The sequence below is a fragment of the Canis lupus genome, chromosome 11 (genome assembly GCF_048164855.1).
Source record: "Canis lupus baileyi chromosome 11, mCanLup2.hap1, whole genome shotgun sequence".
NCBI classification, from domain to species: Eukaryota; Metazoa; Chordata; class Mammalia; order Carnivora; family Canidae; genus Canis; species Canis lupus.
Genome location: NC_132848.1, coordinates 45,380,230 through 45,400,199, shown reverse-complemented (window position 1 = coordinate 45,400,199; position 19,970 = coordinate 45,380,230). Strand labels below are relative to the sequence as shown.

General features: G+C 40.2%; 1 protein-coding gene across 4 annotated transcripts in view; it reads right to left on the bottom strand.

Annotated features, from left to right (window-relative positions):
* Window positions 1–19,970, bottom strand: part of AFF3 (ALF transcription elongation factor 3) — a 521,667-nt gene that overhangs the window by 426,377 nt on the left and 75,320 nt on the right. For 2 of the 4 annotated variants that reach the window (XM_072844518.1, XM_072844517.1), the window contains 4 exons: window positions 7,811–7,885; window positions 5,446–5,566; window positions 4,150–4,462; window positions 3,635–4,020 (listed from right to left, as the gene is read on the bottom strand). In XM_072844518.1, coding sequence (XP_072700619.1) covers window positions 3,635–4,020; window positions 4,150–4,462; window positions 5,446–5,566; window positions 7,811–7,885 — 895 coding nt within the window. The remainder of the gene's footprint in view (window positions 1–3,634; window positions 4,021–4,149; window positions 4,463–5,445; window positions 5,567–7,810; window positions 7,886–19,970) is intronic. The other 2 variants (XM_072844520.1, XM_072844519.1) reach the window with 1 other exon arrangement.

Genomic DNA, 19,970 nt, shown 5'->3' with positions numbered 1-19,970 from the left:
TAATCTTCAAGACCTCTTAAGCAAAGATTCCTCCAAGGCCCCAGGAGGGGCTCTAGCAATGAGTTAATACATTTTTTTGTAAGAATTTCAAATATAATTTTCTAGTCCTTTTTTCCTGAAGAAAATCCTCAAGATGGTATATACTTTAGGTCCCACAAAACTTGTATCTGCCCCACTAGGTTAACAGCCCCCCGTGTCTGAATCTTGAATTACATGTGAAGGGCAAAACATTTATTTTGTGTGTGTATGTGAAACAAAAAATAATTTGCTTCAACTGGAAATAAGATTTACTGTGCCCTACTCTAGAATGTTCTAGAATGCATGCTGCAGTCCTTCTTATGTCCCTGTCTCTCATCTAACACTAGTCACCTTTCCCAGTGGCACTCCAGGGAAGGCTCACTTAATGAGGGATGGCATCAAGAATAAAAAACTCAGCTATAACAACAAAAATATGTTTTTCATTAAACATAAAACTGAGCAGGGAAAAACCAGCCAAGAGACAGGTGTATCAGTTAAAGAACTCCCTTGAGGTCTTTAACTTCCACATCAAATTGCACTGAATTTCTCCACACTAATTACCTATTATTGAAGACTAAAGAATTATAACAAATAATTTGCCAGGGCAGCAGATAGAGTGCAGATGTTGTAAGAAAAAAAATGAAGAATTTATGAAGAATAAAATCAGGCGAAAGAGATCCACAAATTCTCAATTTTTTAAAACAACAGAATATTTTTCTACTACAAGGATTATGAAGGTGAGGAAATTTTCTACGACTAAAAGGCAAATTTTAAATTTAGTTTGGACTGTATGTCAGAGAAACTGCAAATTAAGGGCTAGAGTCTAATTTATTCAATTCATGTAAATTTCTTGCAGGCAGAGATCATATCGTAGATTTTTTTTTAATTTTGCATATCACATTACACCTAGTCATTGATTTGATTTCTTATGAGGACTATAGCTACACAATGCCATATGGCTATATTTGTATCTCCTTTGTCTTTACGTCATTTTTACCTAACACTTTCTTTACGCCCCCAAATCCCTCACATTGGCATTAAGTTTTGCTGTACAACTAACGTCCTAGGAAACTAGAGTCAAGTCATGCAAAAGTTCCCATCAGGTCATTGCCTCTGTAGATTTCCCTAAAAAAACGCATTCCCTACCTCACTGGGAATTAATATTAGTACTAATCAAGAGGACATTTTCACCTAGGTACTGTGTAAAAAAATATAGGCATTAATATTTCTCATTTGCCATGTTTGTTTTAGTCTCTCTGAAAAATAAAAGCAAATATTCCCTCAAAAATAACATCTAATTAGCCAATAAAATTTAGTTCCTATGCTATGATTGTGGATTTTATAGGGATGCCCTATAAATACTGAATGATATACCTGCAAAAAGGTATTTTTTAATCTCTTGGAGTACTGTAAAACAAACAAACAAAAAAACTCTTTGAAAAGTCTGAAGGATGGGAAATATAACTGATAGATACTACCCTGCTGCTAACTGGGAAAGAATCTATTATAATGAACTTATTATAACACAGTGTGTGTTGCATGATTCAAATTATCATATTTTCCATAATATGGAGTTTTTTGCTAATGTAAAGAGTGTACTATCTTCCCTACCAAAAACAAAAAACCCAAAACAAAAACAAAAAAACAAATCCACCAATTAAAATTTTGTTCTGCAAACAACACTTCTTCCCTCTTTTCTATCAATGCATGATTGGCCTCTTTAAACTATTCAGTACAAAATGTTAGGAAGGGAGCAAGCTCACAGGCTCCATGTCATTACATGGGGGAAATGAAACACTTCCTGTATAAAAGCTCTAATTTTTCTCGGTATGACTTTCTATCTCAGGCATTTCCCTCTTTCTGTGATTACTGAACCGTAGTACAATGTGTCATTCCCAATCTGGGGTCTTGGAAGGGCGTCCTGAAAGTGTCCACGTTATTAATGGCATACCCAAAAGCCTAATGAAAACTGTACAGTTATCTACATAAGGCTGTACTGGCTATGAAAAACTGGCTTTTAACCAGGCTTTATCAGCTCATTGGGTTACAAAGTAAATAAATAAATTACTAATAAATTTGAAGTTTCTTTGGCACATAAAAATCATTTTAACAAGGAATCAATTGGGATTAAAATTATAAAGGATTCCTGGGGATTACAGTCACCTCTGTTCAAGGATAAGCCATGTTTTATTTGCCAGGTCACTGGATGATGATAACACAAATCAAAGGACTTGATAAATTCAATTTTATAAGGTGATATTAATACGTGTTTCCTGCAAATTTTTAAAAACATGAATGCTTGTGGAAGTTATATGTTGCTCCAATTAATTCCTGAGAATACTTTATGGGATCCATCATAAATGAATAATCAAAAGTGAATGTCACTTAATTTCCTCATTAGAACCTGCATAAACATCTTGGATGTATCTTCTCTAAGGGCAATATGTTGATCTCCCAACTGGTGCACTGTGCTTTCTGAGGTAAGAGCTCAGCTCAGAAATTATTAAGTTCAGCCTTGTCAGACTCCCCACAAGAAACATCAAATCATTTGTGTTTTAGTTGGTCATTAAATCAAATTAAGAAACAAAGAATATGCTAGCTACAGTGTTACTCCATCTTTAAAAACAAATGTCAAAAAGAAAAAAAAAACCTGAATATTTCCTAAGTCCAATGTTCTAGAATTCACATTTCATGTTACTTAATATACCACATCACAACAAAACAAAAAAAAATGTGCAGGCATACTTTTTCCTATGCTTTTGACAACTGTCATCAATTTGGAATATAGTATGAAATGTGCTTCTCTAAACCAAGACTTCATTTTCCATCCAGATTTACTGTTCAAGTAGACTAGACTCTTTGCTACCTCTGTGATTATGAGATTTGCTTTATGAATTCTAATATTCCATACATCTAGCCTACACATTTTGTAATGCAATAAATAAATACCTCAGATTAAATTCAAGAGGCAAATCAGAAGAATCTGAACTGAAAGATTTCACACACTTCATACAACCGAAGATCATTTTTACAGGGCAAGAAAAGTTCTTACTTGATTAACATCAATTAATCTGGATTTTAAGTTTATAATATAGATGGGACATACAATACACTCGAATATTCAATATTCACCATATTCAATATTGAGTCATTTAATAATTACTTTAAAAATCATCGAGGTTTACTTTGTAAAGTTTGTCCTGGAATATTTCAAAACTGACAAAAATATTGAACTTCTGAACTCTTTCACATAAAAATTAACCTCTTTATATATGGCCTTTACAATACTTTTATTTCTACTATTTCATGTCAACACCAACTCATTCACACACACACACACACAAAAAAAAACCCTGACCTATACTGAAGGAAACATTCCCTCCAGAACGAACATAGACATGTAACTGCATTATGTTGGAACTTAAAAAAAAAATGGGTGATAATCAATCTGAGATTTTAAGAAATCATTGTTTATCTGTACATTCTCCTTTAGCAATTGCTACAAATCCTACCACATGAATGGTTCACACACTGAAAATAAACATGGTAAGTAAATTTGTATCAAGCTATCACTGAGAATGACTCAGATGGTAGGTGGCATTGAATAGAGACTCACCTCTCCTTGTTTGGGGATGCTTAACTTGGAAAGTTTGGCCTTGGCTCTGGCAGACTCTGGCTTGGTGGCCGGGACTCCCCTGTATGAGGTGCAGTGCACACCCGTTTCTGTGGACGACTTAAGCTTTGGAGACTCGTCGGGAGCTTGATCTTGGCCATCCATCGGCCGCACATATGCAGTTGGTTTCTGCTGGACCAGGCTGGGTTTTGAAGCCAGGGATGGAGGAAAGTTCTGAACACAGTGTCCGCTGCTGCTATGCTTGGCTGCCATAGCAGGTGGCCTTTCCTGGGTCTGAAGACCCACCTCTACATTGCACACTTGTTTGGCTCGTGGCTGCTGTCTGCCAACACCATCTCCAAGCAAGGTCCTGAGAGAGCCTTGTTGTGCTGAGTTGGAAGAAGAAGAAGAAGAGGAAGATGAGGATGAGGGGCTCAACACAGACTGGTTAGGTTTTTTATTATGGTTCTTTGGGTTAGCAGAGCGGTTCAAATCAAGCAACCTGTGTCCGTGCTTACTTGCTCTCTGTTGGCCATCTGATGGCGGATGCCCGGCCTTCTGCCAGCCCATGGTGCCTCTCTTACTCTGCTGCACGGGGACAGCTGCTGGTGTGGAAGAAGCAGTGCTACAGACAGATGAGGGCTGGGCCTGGGCTCTTGAATCTGCAGCAAAATGTTCATCGATCTTGTTCACGGGAGCCTGAGGAACCCCAGGTTTGGGAACGCCAACAAGATGACTCTGATTAGATCGATCAGTTAAAAAGTCTTTCATTTCATCGTAATTGCCTAAAGTATTCTGGATCCGGTTGGAGAGCTCATCCCCCTTGTTAGTCTGGAGAAAGAAAAACACAGTAAGCACCTTGTCGTTAGAGACAAGGGAAATACAGGAAACAATGGAGAGGTGCCTTGATGGCTCATAGAGTCAGGGCTGTCACATTCAGAATGAGAGCTGGGAGGTGAAATCAAAATCGTTGTCTCAGAAATCCATCTACGCTGCATGGCACCAGAACCAGGAAGCCACTAAGAGCCTTAGACTACACCAAAAGGGAATCTATCCTTGGTGGTATGATGCAGCAATGGAAATCAGGATTAAGGCTTTCCAGGATTGGGTTTTCTTTGCTTTTTTAGAGTCCCTTAGAAACTTTTCTTGAAAATTCAAATTGGGCTCAAATTGTTCTGCTGCCAATTTCTAAATATATCATATTCTTGTCAGAAACCCAGAGTGACAGGCAAAAGAAGTCAGCATAAAGCTTAAAAATGAACATGAGCTAAATGTGCAAGAGGCCAACTATCCACAGTTCCGTGCAGGCCTCAGATATTAGTGAAATCTTGGAAGACCTTTCATTTTGGCAGAGTTTGTATCTCTGGCCTTTGGTGTAAATGAGAAACAATCCAGCCATTTTTTTTTTTCTCATTATCTTATCAGGTAGCCTGATCACAGCATAACCTATGTGTGGCAAATATGTTACCCAACCTCTTTTTATTTCCTATAGCTTAGAAGGAAAAACATTACAAGTGGCATTAACTTTGAAAATCAATGCAGAAATGAAATCCATACTATTGATAAAATTCACAGCAAGCAGCTCTCACCATTACGCAAAAGTTACATTTTACTGAGGAAACAGGCAGTCAAGTCATGTGAACTAGACACCAAGATTTGTGGGAAAAGACCTCATTCTGAGAGGCAGAGCTGTCTTCTTGGGCTGAACAGGCAGAGAACAAGCTGGAGTTTGGTTGGTCAACTCTTCAAGGAGAGACTGCCATCACAGGGGTAGAGGTACAAGTCGGGGAGAAGATGAATTGAAAATCATCTACCTTATAAGGTTCACTGAAGAGGGAGTAACTCGAATTAAATGTGCCATCATCCTGCTGTGTTTCCTGATTTCTTCTCTCTCGTTCCTTCCTTCGTAACACATTTCTATCTGGTTCATAGACGCTGCATCAGGAGAAAGAAAAGAGAACAACCACACAGGAAAAAGTTAAAGGCTAAAACCCTGTGGAACATTCCCCTGAGTGCAAAAGTCTGGTTCATGGATAGACGGCCGTGACAAGGAGAACAAGGATCAGATTAGACACCCAGCAGTAGGAGCTTGGGTGTCTGATAATTACATTCTTCAGGGGGAAAAAAAAAAATCCTTAGGGCAAGTTCCAACCAGTACTAGTCCTCTCTGCCTGATATCTAAGACAGGAAATATCTAAGCAGCTTTGACAGAAGACTGAAAGTAATCTTAAGGCAGACAGTAATTACAGTGATGTGTAAATAGAAATTACGAGCATATTTCCTCTTATGACATAGCCTCTGAATGTTCTATGGGAATGCTCCTGTTCTTGTCTTTCTTTTCCTTTTTTTTTTTTTTTTTGTATGGCTGTGTTTCTGTAGTGATTCTTTCATTAACTAGCTCCCTAAAGAGCTGTTAAAACTCCATGCTGCAATGGTTTTCACAGTTATGAGCCTTCTTCTGATCTCTGTTAATCAGTCAAGTCGTCAAACTACTACTGAATCAATTCTTCCTTCTGATATATTTGACACTATCACTCCTCCTAACTATGAAAAATGTGCCAGGAGGAAGGGGTGCAGGCAACGTAGGGAGAGAACGGAAATTGAATTATGGTGTGTCATCAAGGATCTCAGCTTTTTTTGTTAAAGAAAATTAATATCTATTCTCCCAAAATACAATTATGAAGTGACCAGACACCAGATAACTGGGAGGACTAAGGGAGAAATAGTGTTCCTTCCCCCTCATAAGGAGAAAATAGGCTAATTCAACTAATAATAAGGAAGTGACCCATTTACTGAAGGAAGGAAATACACTTGTTTTTTTTCAGCTCAGTATATAAGGAAATCTGGCCTCAGTGGAGAACTGACATGTCCCTCAGAATGTGCACTGTCTTCATTTCCTAGCTGAAGCATTTGGTTTAACTGACCTTGTTTTCCTTTGAGCTCCCACTTGGTCTAATACTCAGATGCCTGAGCTGGGAGCCAGGACAACTACCTACTAACCGGTTCTCCCATAACCAGCGACTCGATGATGGAAGAGCACACAAACTCTCTCACTCCAGTGTCTTCATTATAAAACAGGGATTCTTCATGGCGTGGTAAGGTTTCAATGTGAAGATAATGCACAAAATGGCTTTAGAATAGCTTTAGGTACCCAAACTCCAATGTATTGCTTTTAAGTGTTGTTAATAATGAAAGAATCCATGAGTTTACAGAAACATATGAAAAGAGAGAGATTCTGTTTTGTCTTGTTTTGTTTTAGCCAAATTGCTATCTTGAGTATAAGAGAGAATATTGTGTCATGTGGCTGTAGAGGACACAAATAAAATGATCATAAAATAAATACTGCTTATCCTTCTAGCTATGCCCAGGTGAACAGAATATACTTTAAATTGCTAAGGGGCAATGTTGAATATGCTTCCAGCAAGGCTGTGAGAACACCTAAGGCATTCCATTTAAATTTAAGATTAGGGAATGTTAAAATACCCAGAACGTGTCACCTATTAGCATTTTAATTCATCTTTAGCACGTTACCCAAAGTTATTATATTGGGGAGTCTAACCAGTGACCTTCACATTAACGGAGGCTGCAGCCACAGCCTTACCAACTGAGAGGCTCATTGCTCCAACATAACCATCACTAAGAACTCTCTGGGCAGCTATGGTCATAGTGACTAGTGTAAGATGAAAATGACACTCTTATTCACAGAACCAAGCTTCCAGTTCAAATAAGAGGCTGTGATTGTCCTGCCCTGCTTGTGGATGTTTGCAATATGAAACCCCAGCTTTCACGAACATTCCATGGATTTCAAATGGAGACTGACCCATGCTGTGGATGGAGATGAAGTAAGCTTTAACCACGAAGTGAATCCGAGTTTTACTATGAACTTGCTAACTTTGGGACCAATACCAGCATTTGCAGTCAGAAATACAAGCTTGCATTGCATGCACTGCACTTCTTCCCCTCTCCAGCATGTCCAGACATCTGTGAAGCACCGACTGTGCAGAACTCCATGCACAGAGACTCCCACAAACATGCTTACTGCCCTCAGGGCAAGTCAAACCAACCACACGCATGAGACTGGTGTGATGCATGAAGTGGCCTTATGTGACATGGGGCAGGCAAGTGGTCATTTAGAATGATTTCAGGGCTCCTAAGAGGCCCCCATGCCCAAAATAATACCTCCTGCATCTGCTGGCGGAAGACTGAAATTCCACAACTAGAGAGTCATTCCTCTGGTTTAAGATGTCTTCACCCCTGTAAAAAATGTAGACACCACAAGAAGAGGAAACACTTTAACCCAAGCAGGCCTTGGTATCTGAGTGTGCATGAGTTTCCAAGGGGAAAGGGCAGAGGACATAGAGGCCCAAAGGGGGTCCAAATAGGAGGTATAACAAAAAAGGGAGAGGGACAGCATAGAGTATAGCAATGAAAACAAATTTATAAGCTCTGTCTACTTTGCAACCTAGTTTAGATGTTTATCATTAGGCTAAAAGCCATATTCAATCAGGCAGCTATCAGACTTGCTGCATTCAGGGTCAGGGAGTAAGAATCACTTCAAAATATGGAGAAGCTGGAGGTGAGAGGCAAGCTGCTCCTCTTTAACTAAATCTGCCTATTCCACAATCCATTTAAAGATAACCAAAAGCACTTCAAGATGCACATCTGGGCTGGCTAACGTTCCCTAATGAGGTTCGGCTTGCACACCCAGCCTATGCCTTCTCATACTAAGAAGGACTGAACACCCTCAGGATCACCTACACACAGCCTGCTAATAGAAATGCACTTGCCATCTTTTATGGCACTGCCATGATGCTTGTGCCATGCAGTAACCTCCATGCCACTAGATGAAACCAGAATGACCAAAAAATGACAATCATCCCCACCTTCTCCAGAAGAGCACAAAAGAAATCCAAAAGGAGAGCTAATGCTTCTTCAGTGCCTTCCCTTTGGTTTTTCTTCTCCTTCTTTGGAATGCAGCTCTGTTGCTTCTACTGAGCATTCAACACTTCCTAAAGGTGACCCATCTGACTCCACCTCCTTCACTAGAACCACAACCCCCACCTGTCTTGTCAGGCCTTGGAAGCTAAAATGTCACCTGCTTAAAGCAAATGTCATTGTAGAGAAAGTCTGGACTTGCCACCCCCCATCTTTCTCTAAACGTCTGAACTCTTATCTCTTCTACCAACGCTAAATGTTTTAACTCATAAAGACAGTATCTTCTCAACAGTGAGTCCACCACTCCACTAATTACCAGTGAAATCTGTGCAGGTACTTACAACTCCAGAGAGTGCCTTTCTCTTGATCTCTCACCATTAAAACTGAGTTCTCTTCCCTCCTCTGTCATTCAAGCAATGTAAAGATCATGCCATTTGCTTTAGAAGCAAAGGAACCTTTCCCTTGACATGCTGAAAAGTCAGGTCAGCTTCCCTGGGGAATGGCTGACTAAAGTTGTAGAGAATTCTGATTCCTGGAATGCTGATACATATATTAGACTCAGTAAAAGCCTCATGTTATGAGCTGTGTTGGTTTGTTTTGGAGTTTTTTTTGTTGTTTTTTTGTTGTTTTGTTTTTTGTTTTTTGTTTTTTTTGGTGACTAGCAGATGGTGAAATCTCTGTAAAGTTATTCCTTATTTCCATGAAAATTATAAGAATCACACTCCTCAAATGTATGTCACCAAATGTATTTATTTATTTTGTATGAAAGTGGAGGCAGCCAACTGCTACAATATTATATATTATTTATTGCAGATGCATAACATTCCCAGAAAATGAGCCTTTTTAATCAACTCCTTTTAAAAGACCTATTTATTTTTAGAATTAAAAAACAGCCAATGAAAACTATAGTAAAAACATTTCTGATAATTTCCCTTTATTTGCTTTTAATCTATAAAATGAAGTAAGTAAGTGTAAGGTTCAGGCCAAAGCCAATTATGCTGAGTAGATAGGAATAGAAATTCAAACATGAAATTATCACCATTTCTAAAATTAATGTATTCTTGATCATATGGTAACAGTATGAAACCAAATAATAGTAATACCTTTGAATCTAATGGCTTCTCCCTTCTACTAAGCTCAAAACATCCCACACACAGGTCCCTTACTTATCCTTACAATGTCCCTTGAAGAAAGAAAACGATGGTGTTTATCACTGCTGGGATAACTTTTCTAAAGATCAAGGAACTTACAGTAAGACTTTGATAATCAAAACAATGTCATAAAGAAGACATCATGTAGAAGGAACAGCAGTGTCAATCCATGGATGAGGAGCTACCTGGGAGCAAGAGGTGGACATGCTTCCTAAACCCTGATGTCTACAAGCCAAGTATTGATAAACAGTGAATGTGAACCTCACAAAAGCAAAACAGGGCAAATGAAACATAGGGAAGCTACTTTCCATTCAGAAAGAACTTAAAGGAGAATTCTGGAATAAAGGCTAAGTTGTTAAATTTTTTTATAGTCCACAAAAGACAAAAATCAGTTTCTTTCCATAGTACACGCGATAAAACGATATCCATGTAATACAGAATAGTGGACTAGAGCACAGATGAGCCAATTTAGAAATTATAGACTCTGAAGTAATAAGTCAGCTTGGGCTGCTGGTATCACTATTTGCATCAAATCCTACCCATCCCTTAGCCTGCTCTTGTCTCTGCCTAAGCAGCCCTCCTGGAGGGAGAGGTGGTGGAGCTGGTGGAGCCACCCACTCAGCTGAGCCCAGGTTTGACCCAGAAGGCCCAGCTGGCCAGGAGGGACTGCTCTCCTCCCTCTGGCACTGATTCATATGCAGCCTGTTTATATCTGAACATTTGCTGCAGACAAACTGCATTTCCCATGGAGGATGCTATCAGCCAAGGGCATACATAGCTAATCCCACCCCTCTTTGAGAGTCATCAAACTGTTTTCTTCTTTAAAAAACAAAACAAAACAAACAAAAAAAAAACATTATCTTATCTACTGGTATGTCTCCAGAGTTGAGGGCTGGAAAACAAGTAAATTCAAGGAGAAGAGAGAGAACGACCTCTCACCAATCTTTTGAAGAAAGTTATCATGTTCTCTATGGTTAAAATCTACTGTCCTCTTACACAGCAGAAACACAACTCACTTTAGTCCAAAAGTATTTTTCTGAAAGCCATGGTGCTAGGTCCAAGGGAGACAACTAGGGCTGTGACTGGCCTTTCCTTGTTACTGTGAAGCCAATGGTTCAGGAGACGGGGAGAAGAGGGAAGTGGCCCATTTAAAGCAGAGCATGTTGACATCATGTGTTTGGGGCATCAGAGAAGGAAGCACAGGGAATCTGGAGTGCTTCCTACAAAAGACTGCCTTTGAGCCGGGTCTTGAGAAAAGGGTGGGTAGAGGAGAATGAAGGGAAGAAGGGCTTAAAAGTACATGATACACAAATTACTACTAGGCAGCCTTTGAAAGGATGTGGAGGAGGTGACCTCTGCCCTGCCTACACCATCCTAGTTCTTTAACCTGCTGGAATTCCACATTTAAAGCTTCATTTGTTTGGTGAGCTCCACCGCCACCCTGTTGTTGCTACCTTACCCTAAATGAGTTTAATCTGATCCCTTCCTGGAGCAGGTCTGGTTTGGAGTAAATAAATGAAGGGTGGACACAAGGAAGAATAAAAGACACACTGTCCCTTTCTTTACAGTTTGCATCAGGACTGGCCTTGAACACCTTGACCACAGAGAAGATAACCTTTTCAGTCATGGGACCCTCAAAGCCCTTGCACAACACACTAACCTTCCCCTAGAGTGCACTGGCAGCCACAGGGGCAAACACGAAGAGAAGACACCAAGTAGCGAGAATGTTTTGCAGAAACTCTCCTGTTCTTTGGAGTAGCAATGTCAACAACTTTGTATAATTAAAGAAACTTGGGGATCCATGGGTGGCGCAGCGGTTTGGCGCCTGCCTTTGGCCCAGGGCGCGGTCCTGGAGACCCGGGATCGAGTCCCGCATCGGGCTCCCGGTGCATGGAGCCTGCTTCTCCCTCTGCCTGTGTCTCTGCCTCTCTCTCTCTCTCTATCATGAATAAATAAACAAAAATTAAAAAAAAAACTGGGGGTACTTTAAAAAAAAAAGCCTCAAAAGTTTTTTAAAAAAAAAAAGAAACTTAAACACTGCAAAATTATAACAATTGCTTTAAACTTAATGAGTCAAACTATCATCTCTTGTTATTTATAAAGCAAATGATAAAAGATCAGTAATCCCTTAAGTCAAAGAAAAGCAAGACTGTTAAAGTATACTTGCAAATTCCTTCCTTAATCTACAGACAGAGACTGAGAGACAGGAAGGTGGTCAGAGAATGAGCAGGTGTGAGAAGTGAGTCAGAGAGAAGGTGGGTTGGAATCACAGCTGGGTAAAGAGGCAAAGATTCCCCAACCGGAGTCCTTCAAGGTCCTGAACTGTTGTAGCCATGGTACTGGTGCTGGGGGTGTGGGGTAGGGATGGGGAGGGTAATAGTGGTAGGGATGGTGATGATGGAGGTGGGGGTGGGGATGAGGAGATAGGGGATGGGGGTGATGGAGGTAATGGTGGGGATGATGGAGGTAAGGGTGGGGATGAGGAGCCAGGGGGTAGGGGTGATGGAGGTAATGGTGGGGATGATGAGTGTGGGGTGGGGATGAGGAGGTAGGGGATGGAGGTGATGGAGGTACTGGTGGTGATGATGGAGGTGAGGGTGGGGATGAGGATGTAGGGGGTGGGGGTGATGGTAGTAATGATGGGGGTGGGGTGGGGATGAGAAGGTAGGGAGCGGGGGTGATGGAGGTAATGGCAGTGACGATGGGGATGGGGATGGGGATGAGGACATAGGAGATGGAGGTAATGGTGGTGATGATGGGGCTGAGGATAAGACGGGTGGGGGGTGGTGGCATTAAGAGGAGTTGGGGGAAGTGAGAAGGGGTGGGGTGTTGGCGGGGTTGGTAATGTTTGGGGGGTAATGGAAATGACAGGAGTGATGGTGGTGGTAAGAGTGGTAGTGGTGAAGTGGTGGGAAGAGGGGCTGGAGAGTGGTGGGAAGGGGTGATGGTGATGAGAAGAGTGGTGAGGTTGGTAGTTAAAGATCTGCTGAGGAGTGAGGACTGGTCAACGGCCCATATAACCCTTAAATCCTGAAGAACAGCACTCTGTCCTGCTCACTTATACTAGGCTTTTCTTGGAGAGCCAAGTAATTCCCTTCTCACATCTCTTGATTCCATTTTCCCCCAAGAGCATTACACTACTGGCTTTGCCATCAGCTTTGTAAGTATGATCCCCAAAATCATTTCGACAAGTACCCTGGAAAGGTCAGTCCAACCTTACTTGTTTGTCTTGGATCACAAAGGTGATCTCAATCTTAATTCAATCTTGAAACCCTCTAAGAGCATTTACAGATCTCTGCCTCAGCACTGCCGATCTATTCTACAAGAATGGGAAAAAAATTGAGAGTGGTTTGGGCCATAATCACTTGTCCCATACCACAGCTTTGGTGAAACTAGGAAAACAGAAGGGAGTCACAAAATAATGAACACTCATAGACAAATTGAGCCCACAAATATTCCAAAGAAAAATAGCCTTTTGGGATAATCTGTAACATCTTCCCAAGCCCATCAGGCCCATATTAAATTTTGCTAATAACAGCAACCCTTTACTATTACTGAAGCACTTTACATGCATTATTTCACTGAGTGGTTTTGAAAACCGTAAGAGACATTATCCCCATCTACCAGTGAAGAAACAAGAGGCTCTGAGGTTAACTAACTCATACAAGTCCATAGCCGGTGAGCGACAATGCTGGGGTCTGAAGCCAGGCAGTCTGGCACCAGAAACCGAATTCTTAGACTCTGCTCTGCTGGCTCCCCGGGGAATCTGCTCACTGACAGGCTTTGACAAATGGCATCCCCATCTTTTGCTAGTAAATGCCAGGCAGAAGGGTATTAATTTTCAGATCATGACAATTTCAGTTCATTCTTCTAAGATCTGCTAAGTCTCTTTAGTTGGAAAGTGTTAACTTCAAGAATTCTTCTAAAACTTATATAAGTGGGATAAGCAATTCAACTGAGTCAGCACTAGCAATTAATACTCCAGTATTAAAAAAATACTCCAGTATTAATTCTGTACAGTGAGCTCCTTAAAAATTATGGAATACCATAATTACACTTACAAAGACAAGACACTTCTGCAATATGGTGCTGGACATTTGTCAGTTCTATACTGATCATTTAGTTAGTCCTAACTCCATTTCTCAGTGGAAATGATGACTGTTTCAACTCTCTCTTGTAAATAGCCCCCAGTGAGTTCTTAGAGAGATGACAGATAAATGACAGCTTTGCATTTCCAAGGGTTAAATGCTTTTCCTGAGGGATCTTAAAGTCTTCGTGGCATGAGAACAAGTGTCAGGTTCTAATGGAATTGTTCCATTATAAATAAACCACCAGGTTGTATGACAAGCAGCTTTCCAAGAGGCTTTCCACATAGCATAGTATAAACAGAGAAGTTAATTTGAGTTTCTTAACAGGACCTTTTTTCCTTTACAATATAAAAGTGCCTTGGGATGAAGCAATTACTCTGATTTACCATCTTCTCCTTGTTAGAATATAAAGATGCAGTGGAGCTTCACACAAGCAGTAGTAACTTAACCAAACAAGACCCACCTATATAGTCCCTACTATGCTATTTCAAAGAGCTCACTTCTAGCCAGCAGCAGCACAGAGCTGCCATCAATCACGGTGTCCGTTATTAGAAGGACACTCACTCCCAAGACTTTCAATAAAGTACTTTCCTCCACCAAATACTCAGTTAAATTTCATTTTCACTTTGCAGCATCAGTTTCTAAACTTATATTCCTAGGAATTTTAAAACCATATGCAAGAAGTCATATTTAATAGCGTGCTTATGTTTTAACTATGATGTCCTTCCATACCCTCCCTTTGTGGCCACTCAGGGTCATGGATGTGATACTCTACACTAAACTAGGGGACAGAACGGTAGCCATGTCCTCTCATATAACTTCCTGATATTGGCTGGGTCCACTTTCTGGACACAGAAAAGACCCTGAACATCAGCCATTAAAGAATGGCTCCTGTTCTCCCTGAATCCAACTGTTCAACTTCTTTTCCTCCCAGAACCATTAATGACACACACTATCTGGTTGAAATGGGATTTCTGAAAAGGAGTTAAGAGTTAACTTGAGCTACTTTCATCTGTTGAACTGAATTAATTTACCTGTGAGGTACAGAACTAACCCCAGGCTAGAATGAAAGCAAATACAGCTAACTTAAAGGAAAGAAAGAATTAAAGGAATATGCATGTCCTCAAATACCTTCTGGTGTGGAAGCAATCTGACAGACCAACCATTAGAGTCTTCCACGTAGGAAATACAAATGGCAAAGACTATCATAGACCCAATAATTTATCTGAAAGGGAGAGAGATCCTATTTTGAAATTGAGAATGGCCTATTTTAGTACAGGGCAGTTTATCAGCTAAGCTAGAAGTCTTAGTGGGTAAAGGGAAGAGGGAAGAGGAAAATACGATGGAAATCCTCAGTGTCTGAATAAGAACAGAGAACCACTGAGAGGATGCAGCCTCTATGTCACCAGGATTGCAGGTATGGGGTACGAGACATGGACTCAGTTCCTCGGTCACAGGGAAACAGAAGGTAATGGGCAGATGCTCTCTCAACTTCTCATCCTCCAATCTTTCTCACCTCACCTGCCACCTCAGGCCTCACATCCTTTTCTGGATTCCCCTACTCCTCACTCCTCTTTCCTCCTTCCCAGGCTAATTCTCCCATTTGAACACCGAAGCCTACTGCCCCCAACCTGCCTTCTACAGATGCCACTTTCTCGTACTTAGTCGCCATCTTGGTCTCCCCTGGGATTTTTTCCATCAGCGAATGAACTCATTCAAGTCCCTCCTATCTTCTAAAAAAGAAAATGACAAGTCCTCCCTGACCCTCTGCCCCCTTCTGGCTGTTGCTCTCCATCAGCCACTGTTTTCTGCAGAGCCATCCACACTTGCTCTCTCTCCAATTTTTGGTTTTCCTAAACCCATGTGATTTGGTTCTGTTCTTCACAGCAAGGTCACAACTTCCTCACTAGGCAATCAATGGATACTTTTCACTCTACAACCTCCCACACAGCTACTATTGCCTTTTGAGAAGCTTTCTTCCCTACACTCTATGGAAATATATACTCGTAATTCACCTCCTGCCTTTTGGGCTACTCTTGAATGTGCTATGCTTGTCTCTACTCTTTTGTCACTCCTTTAGAATTTGTTGCCACTTAAGATCTGGGCAAGACCTTTTGTCTAGGCTTGGTCTCTTCTTTCCCAAGACTTACCCAAGTCTCTCTTCTTGGCTCCAGACCCAATTATGCAACTATCCACCTCATCTTCTCAAGTCATATTTCCCACAGTTACACAGAGTGCAGCAAGTGTACACATACCTCATTGCCACTCCCTGACCCAGCCTCTGCCTCCACTCTGTTGCCTATGCTGGTGGATGGCATCACTACCCACATAGTTGGTTGGTCAGAAACAAGAGCATCCAGTCAATCCCCCAGGCCTGTCAGTATCACTCCAATTTGTCCAACTGTCTGTCTCATTCTCCAATGCTATGTCTTCAGTCCAGGCCACCAGAAGCTCTCTCCTAGTCCTTCACAGTGCTTCCTATTGTTCTTCCTGCAATTTGCTCTTCCACAGTGAAGTGGTGTTTCCTAAAATAGCAGTTTGATCACATCACTGTGATGCTCCACCCTCTCTTGGACAGAATCCAAATCTGGTAGCCATGACCCTGTAGGGCCTGGTCCCTGCTTATCTCTCCAATGTCAGCTCAAATCTCCCCCAATCTCTATACTATAGCCTCTCTTTGAGCCGAGGTGTATGCTCTCCACCTGCCTACCTATTCCTGATCCTGAAGGTCTCAATTTAGTGATGCTTCCTTCACAAAAATATCCCCTGATGCTCTCAACAGACCCAAGTCTTGACAAGGGTGCCCTTCATATGTCCTATATAGAACCCTACACTCTCCCTCCAGTCACATGTCTTACATGAATCATCTAAGTCCTCCATGAAATGGTTAGCCCCACAGAAGAGGATCTGTATCTTTTTTCTGTAAAACTATATTCCCAGCAGCTAGAATGCTACCTGGCACAGAGTGGGTACTAAAAATAATACTCAAAGTACTTTAAAATACATGATAAATTATTTTTAAATTTTTTTCTCATTCCTTTTCAAAATTTAGGGATCCCTGGGTGGCGCAGTGGTTTGGCGCCTGCCTTTGGCCCAGGGCGCGATCCTGGAGACCCGGGATCGATTCCCACGTCAGGCTCCCGGTGCATGGAGCCTGCTTCTCCCTCTGCCTGTGTCTCTGCCCCTCTCTCTCTCTCTCTCTCTCTCTCTCTGTGACTATCATAAATAAATAAGAGTTTAAAAAAAAATTTAGCCTATATACATACCACAATTTGAACAAACAGAATAAAAATCCATTCAAATCCTAGGTGGCTCAGTGGTTGAGCATCTGCCTTTGGCTCTGATCATGATCCCAGGGTCTTGGGATCGAGTCCCACATTTGGTGCCCCACAGGGAGCCTGCTTCTCCCTCCACCTATGTCTCTGCCTCTCTCTGTGTGTCTCTCATGAATTAAAAAAAAATCCTGGATCTTAAAATGTTCTTTGTGGTTGTAGAGTATAACAATGGGAATCATATTAACAGTAATACTGAGCAACTGTTTGGTGTCGGACAATTTGTAAAGTAAGTTTTGTTACTTTATTATCCCTCTCAGCAAACTGTTATGTAACCCTTATTTATGAAAAACACAGATTTTAATAAAGGAACATGCAAATATAAAAATGAAAATCTGTGTGCCATAAACATTCTTCTGTTCATTTTACAGATAAATGCCTGTCTTCAATGGAGAAATGAGGCTTAGAAAATTTAAATGAAAAAAAATGAAAAAAAAAAAGAAAATTTAAATGAGTTGCCTAAACAGTAACTGTTAGAATTAAAATTCTAAGTTCCACAGAAGTTCTGGATATTAAAAACAATTGAAGTGTTTAAAATATATATATTTTTATTCAAAAAATTTAATTAGCACTATATACCAAAATGCTAGGTAGATATGAAAAAATACCCATTCTTGGGGACTTCTCTAACTTACCATGGTGAAAGCTCTATAGTCGATTAAGCTTGAGTTAGAGGACGATGTTAAAAATTATGAATTATTTGAACTCTATAGTTCTATAATTCATTAGGTGCTAGCGAAGTAAAGATGATTAATTCTAAATATCCGTATAATGCAGTGTCAGAAAACCAAGGGGTCTTCCTATGGCTGATGTATCATTCACAAGTTCCCAATTTTAAATAGACATCTAATTTATCATAAAAATATTTTATTAGATTCCTAGAACATTAGGAATATTATACATTATGGGGCTGCCTGCACATGATGATAATTTTCACAATTCTTTTAAGAAATGCTGTAAACAGGACACTCATACATATTCTGCCAATATATTTGCTTCATGTTAACTTAAAATACCCCTCCTTCCCCTTCTCTTTTCCTCTCTTCCCTCGCTCCTTACTCTTTCTGTTTCTTTCAATGTGTTCAACATACAACCATTCACAACAAAGTAAATTCAACATCACAGGCAACATAGGCGACTCTGTGGCATTAAAATACATTTATTATGAAGAAAGTCTAGGAAAAAGGTTCTTCTTTCTCAAAATGCTATGTCCAGAACAAGGTTGGGCAGTTAGTGGCACATACTAGAGGGAGAGACCAGAGAAGAAACATTTGACTTCTCACCTTTGATCTCTGGCAATTCAACATTAGCTTTCTGCTGAGTTAGAAGGAGGATTCCATTCTGTGGGCTTCCATCTTAACTGCCCAGCTTTTAGAGTGCCTAAGGTCTCCCTCCATAAGATTTTAGTGTCCACACCTCTCAGAATTAGCTAAGGATAATACCTGGCTTACATTAGGCACTCTGTCACCATTTGTTGAATGAATGGATGGATGGCTGCCAACATTAATTTTCACTCAACCCCTCCTTTCACTGAATAATCAGTAAGGATAAACAATACTATGAGTAGATTTATCTGGTCTTCTCAGGACAGTAAAACATATGCTATGATACATAAAGGCCTTTCAGATACATTCTGAAGGCAGCAGTCTCAAGCAGTTGATAAAGCAAGGTTTTATCAAATAATTCTTTAAATGACTGGCACAAAGAAACATGAAAGTGTCACATTGTCCATTTAGAATTAAAAGTTTATATGCATTAACAGAAGATATTGTAATATATCAATGGGAAACATACCTGAAAATCACTAAACTTAAATCTTTCTTGAATAAAAAGCTAATGATTCAGAGTCAGGTTGAAACGACATAAAAAGAAAAACCTAGCAAACCTCCCCACTGGACAAGAAGAACATTTCCTACCACTGGCCCTATACCTTTCAAGGACACTCCACTATCTTCAAATATATTAATATCAGACCAAGAATGAGGAGACCCAGGTAAGGTCCAGCCATAGACAAGTTAGGAACCACTCCATGCTTTAGCAAGATTAATAAAACAAATCCATACGCTGATCACTTGTAAGAAGCAAATGAAGTCATGAATGTAGAATTCTTTGAAAACGTTAAAGTGCTCTGCCAAGGTAAAATACTTTTAATGCCTGGACAGAGGTGATTAAAATACCCACTATGCAGAAAAATATGCACTTCTTATCCATCTCAGGCTGTCCTTAAATACTGACTTTGACTCAAAGATTTCATATTTAATAATACACCATCCATATTTAGGATGTCACTGTAGCATTATTTAAACTGCAAAACAAATTTAAAGTCAATTACATATCATTCTGAAGAGACTGCTTAATAAATTATGAACTTTCATACAATGGAAGACTATGAAGCCATTGGATGGAGGGGATCTACAGACATAGAAAAATACCAAAAACATACATATTAAAGGAAAAAGAATAAGCTATAGAAGAGCATGGATGATATAATCTCTTTTACATAAAATAACATGTGTGTTTTTACAAACATATGAAAATCTTAAAATACTCATCTCTGAAGTAAACAATGAAGTGGCAGGGGGTGGGAAGGGATTTATATTCTTCTGCCTAGGTTGGACATTTTACAAGCACATTACTTTTTTAATAGAAAGCATTATACTTTTAAAATATTGACAGTGTTAAGTTTCAATTTGTTTCTCCTTCCTGAATTAGCTATAAACATGTAAAATGTAAAATTAAAGCAATGATTAGTAAATATAGCACAGGTTTATATGTGACACTCTATGGGATCCTGGCTCTCCCTACCAGGCCAGGCTCCACGCCTCCTACCCAC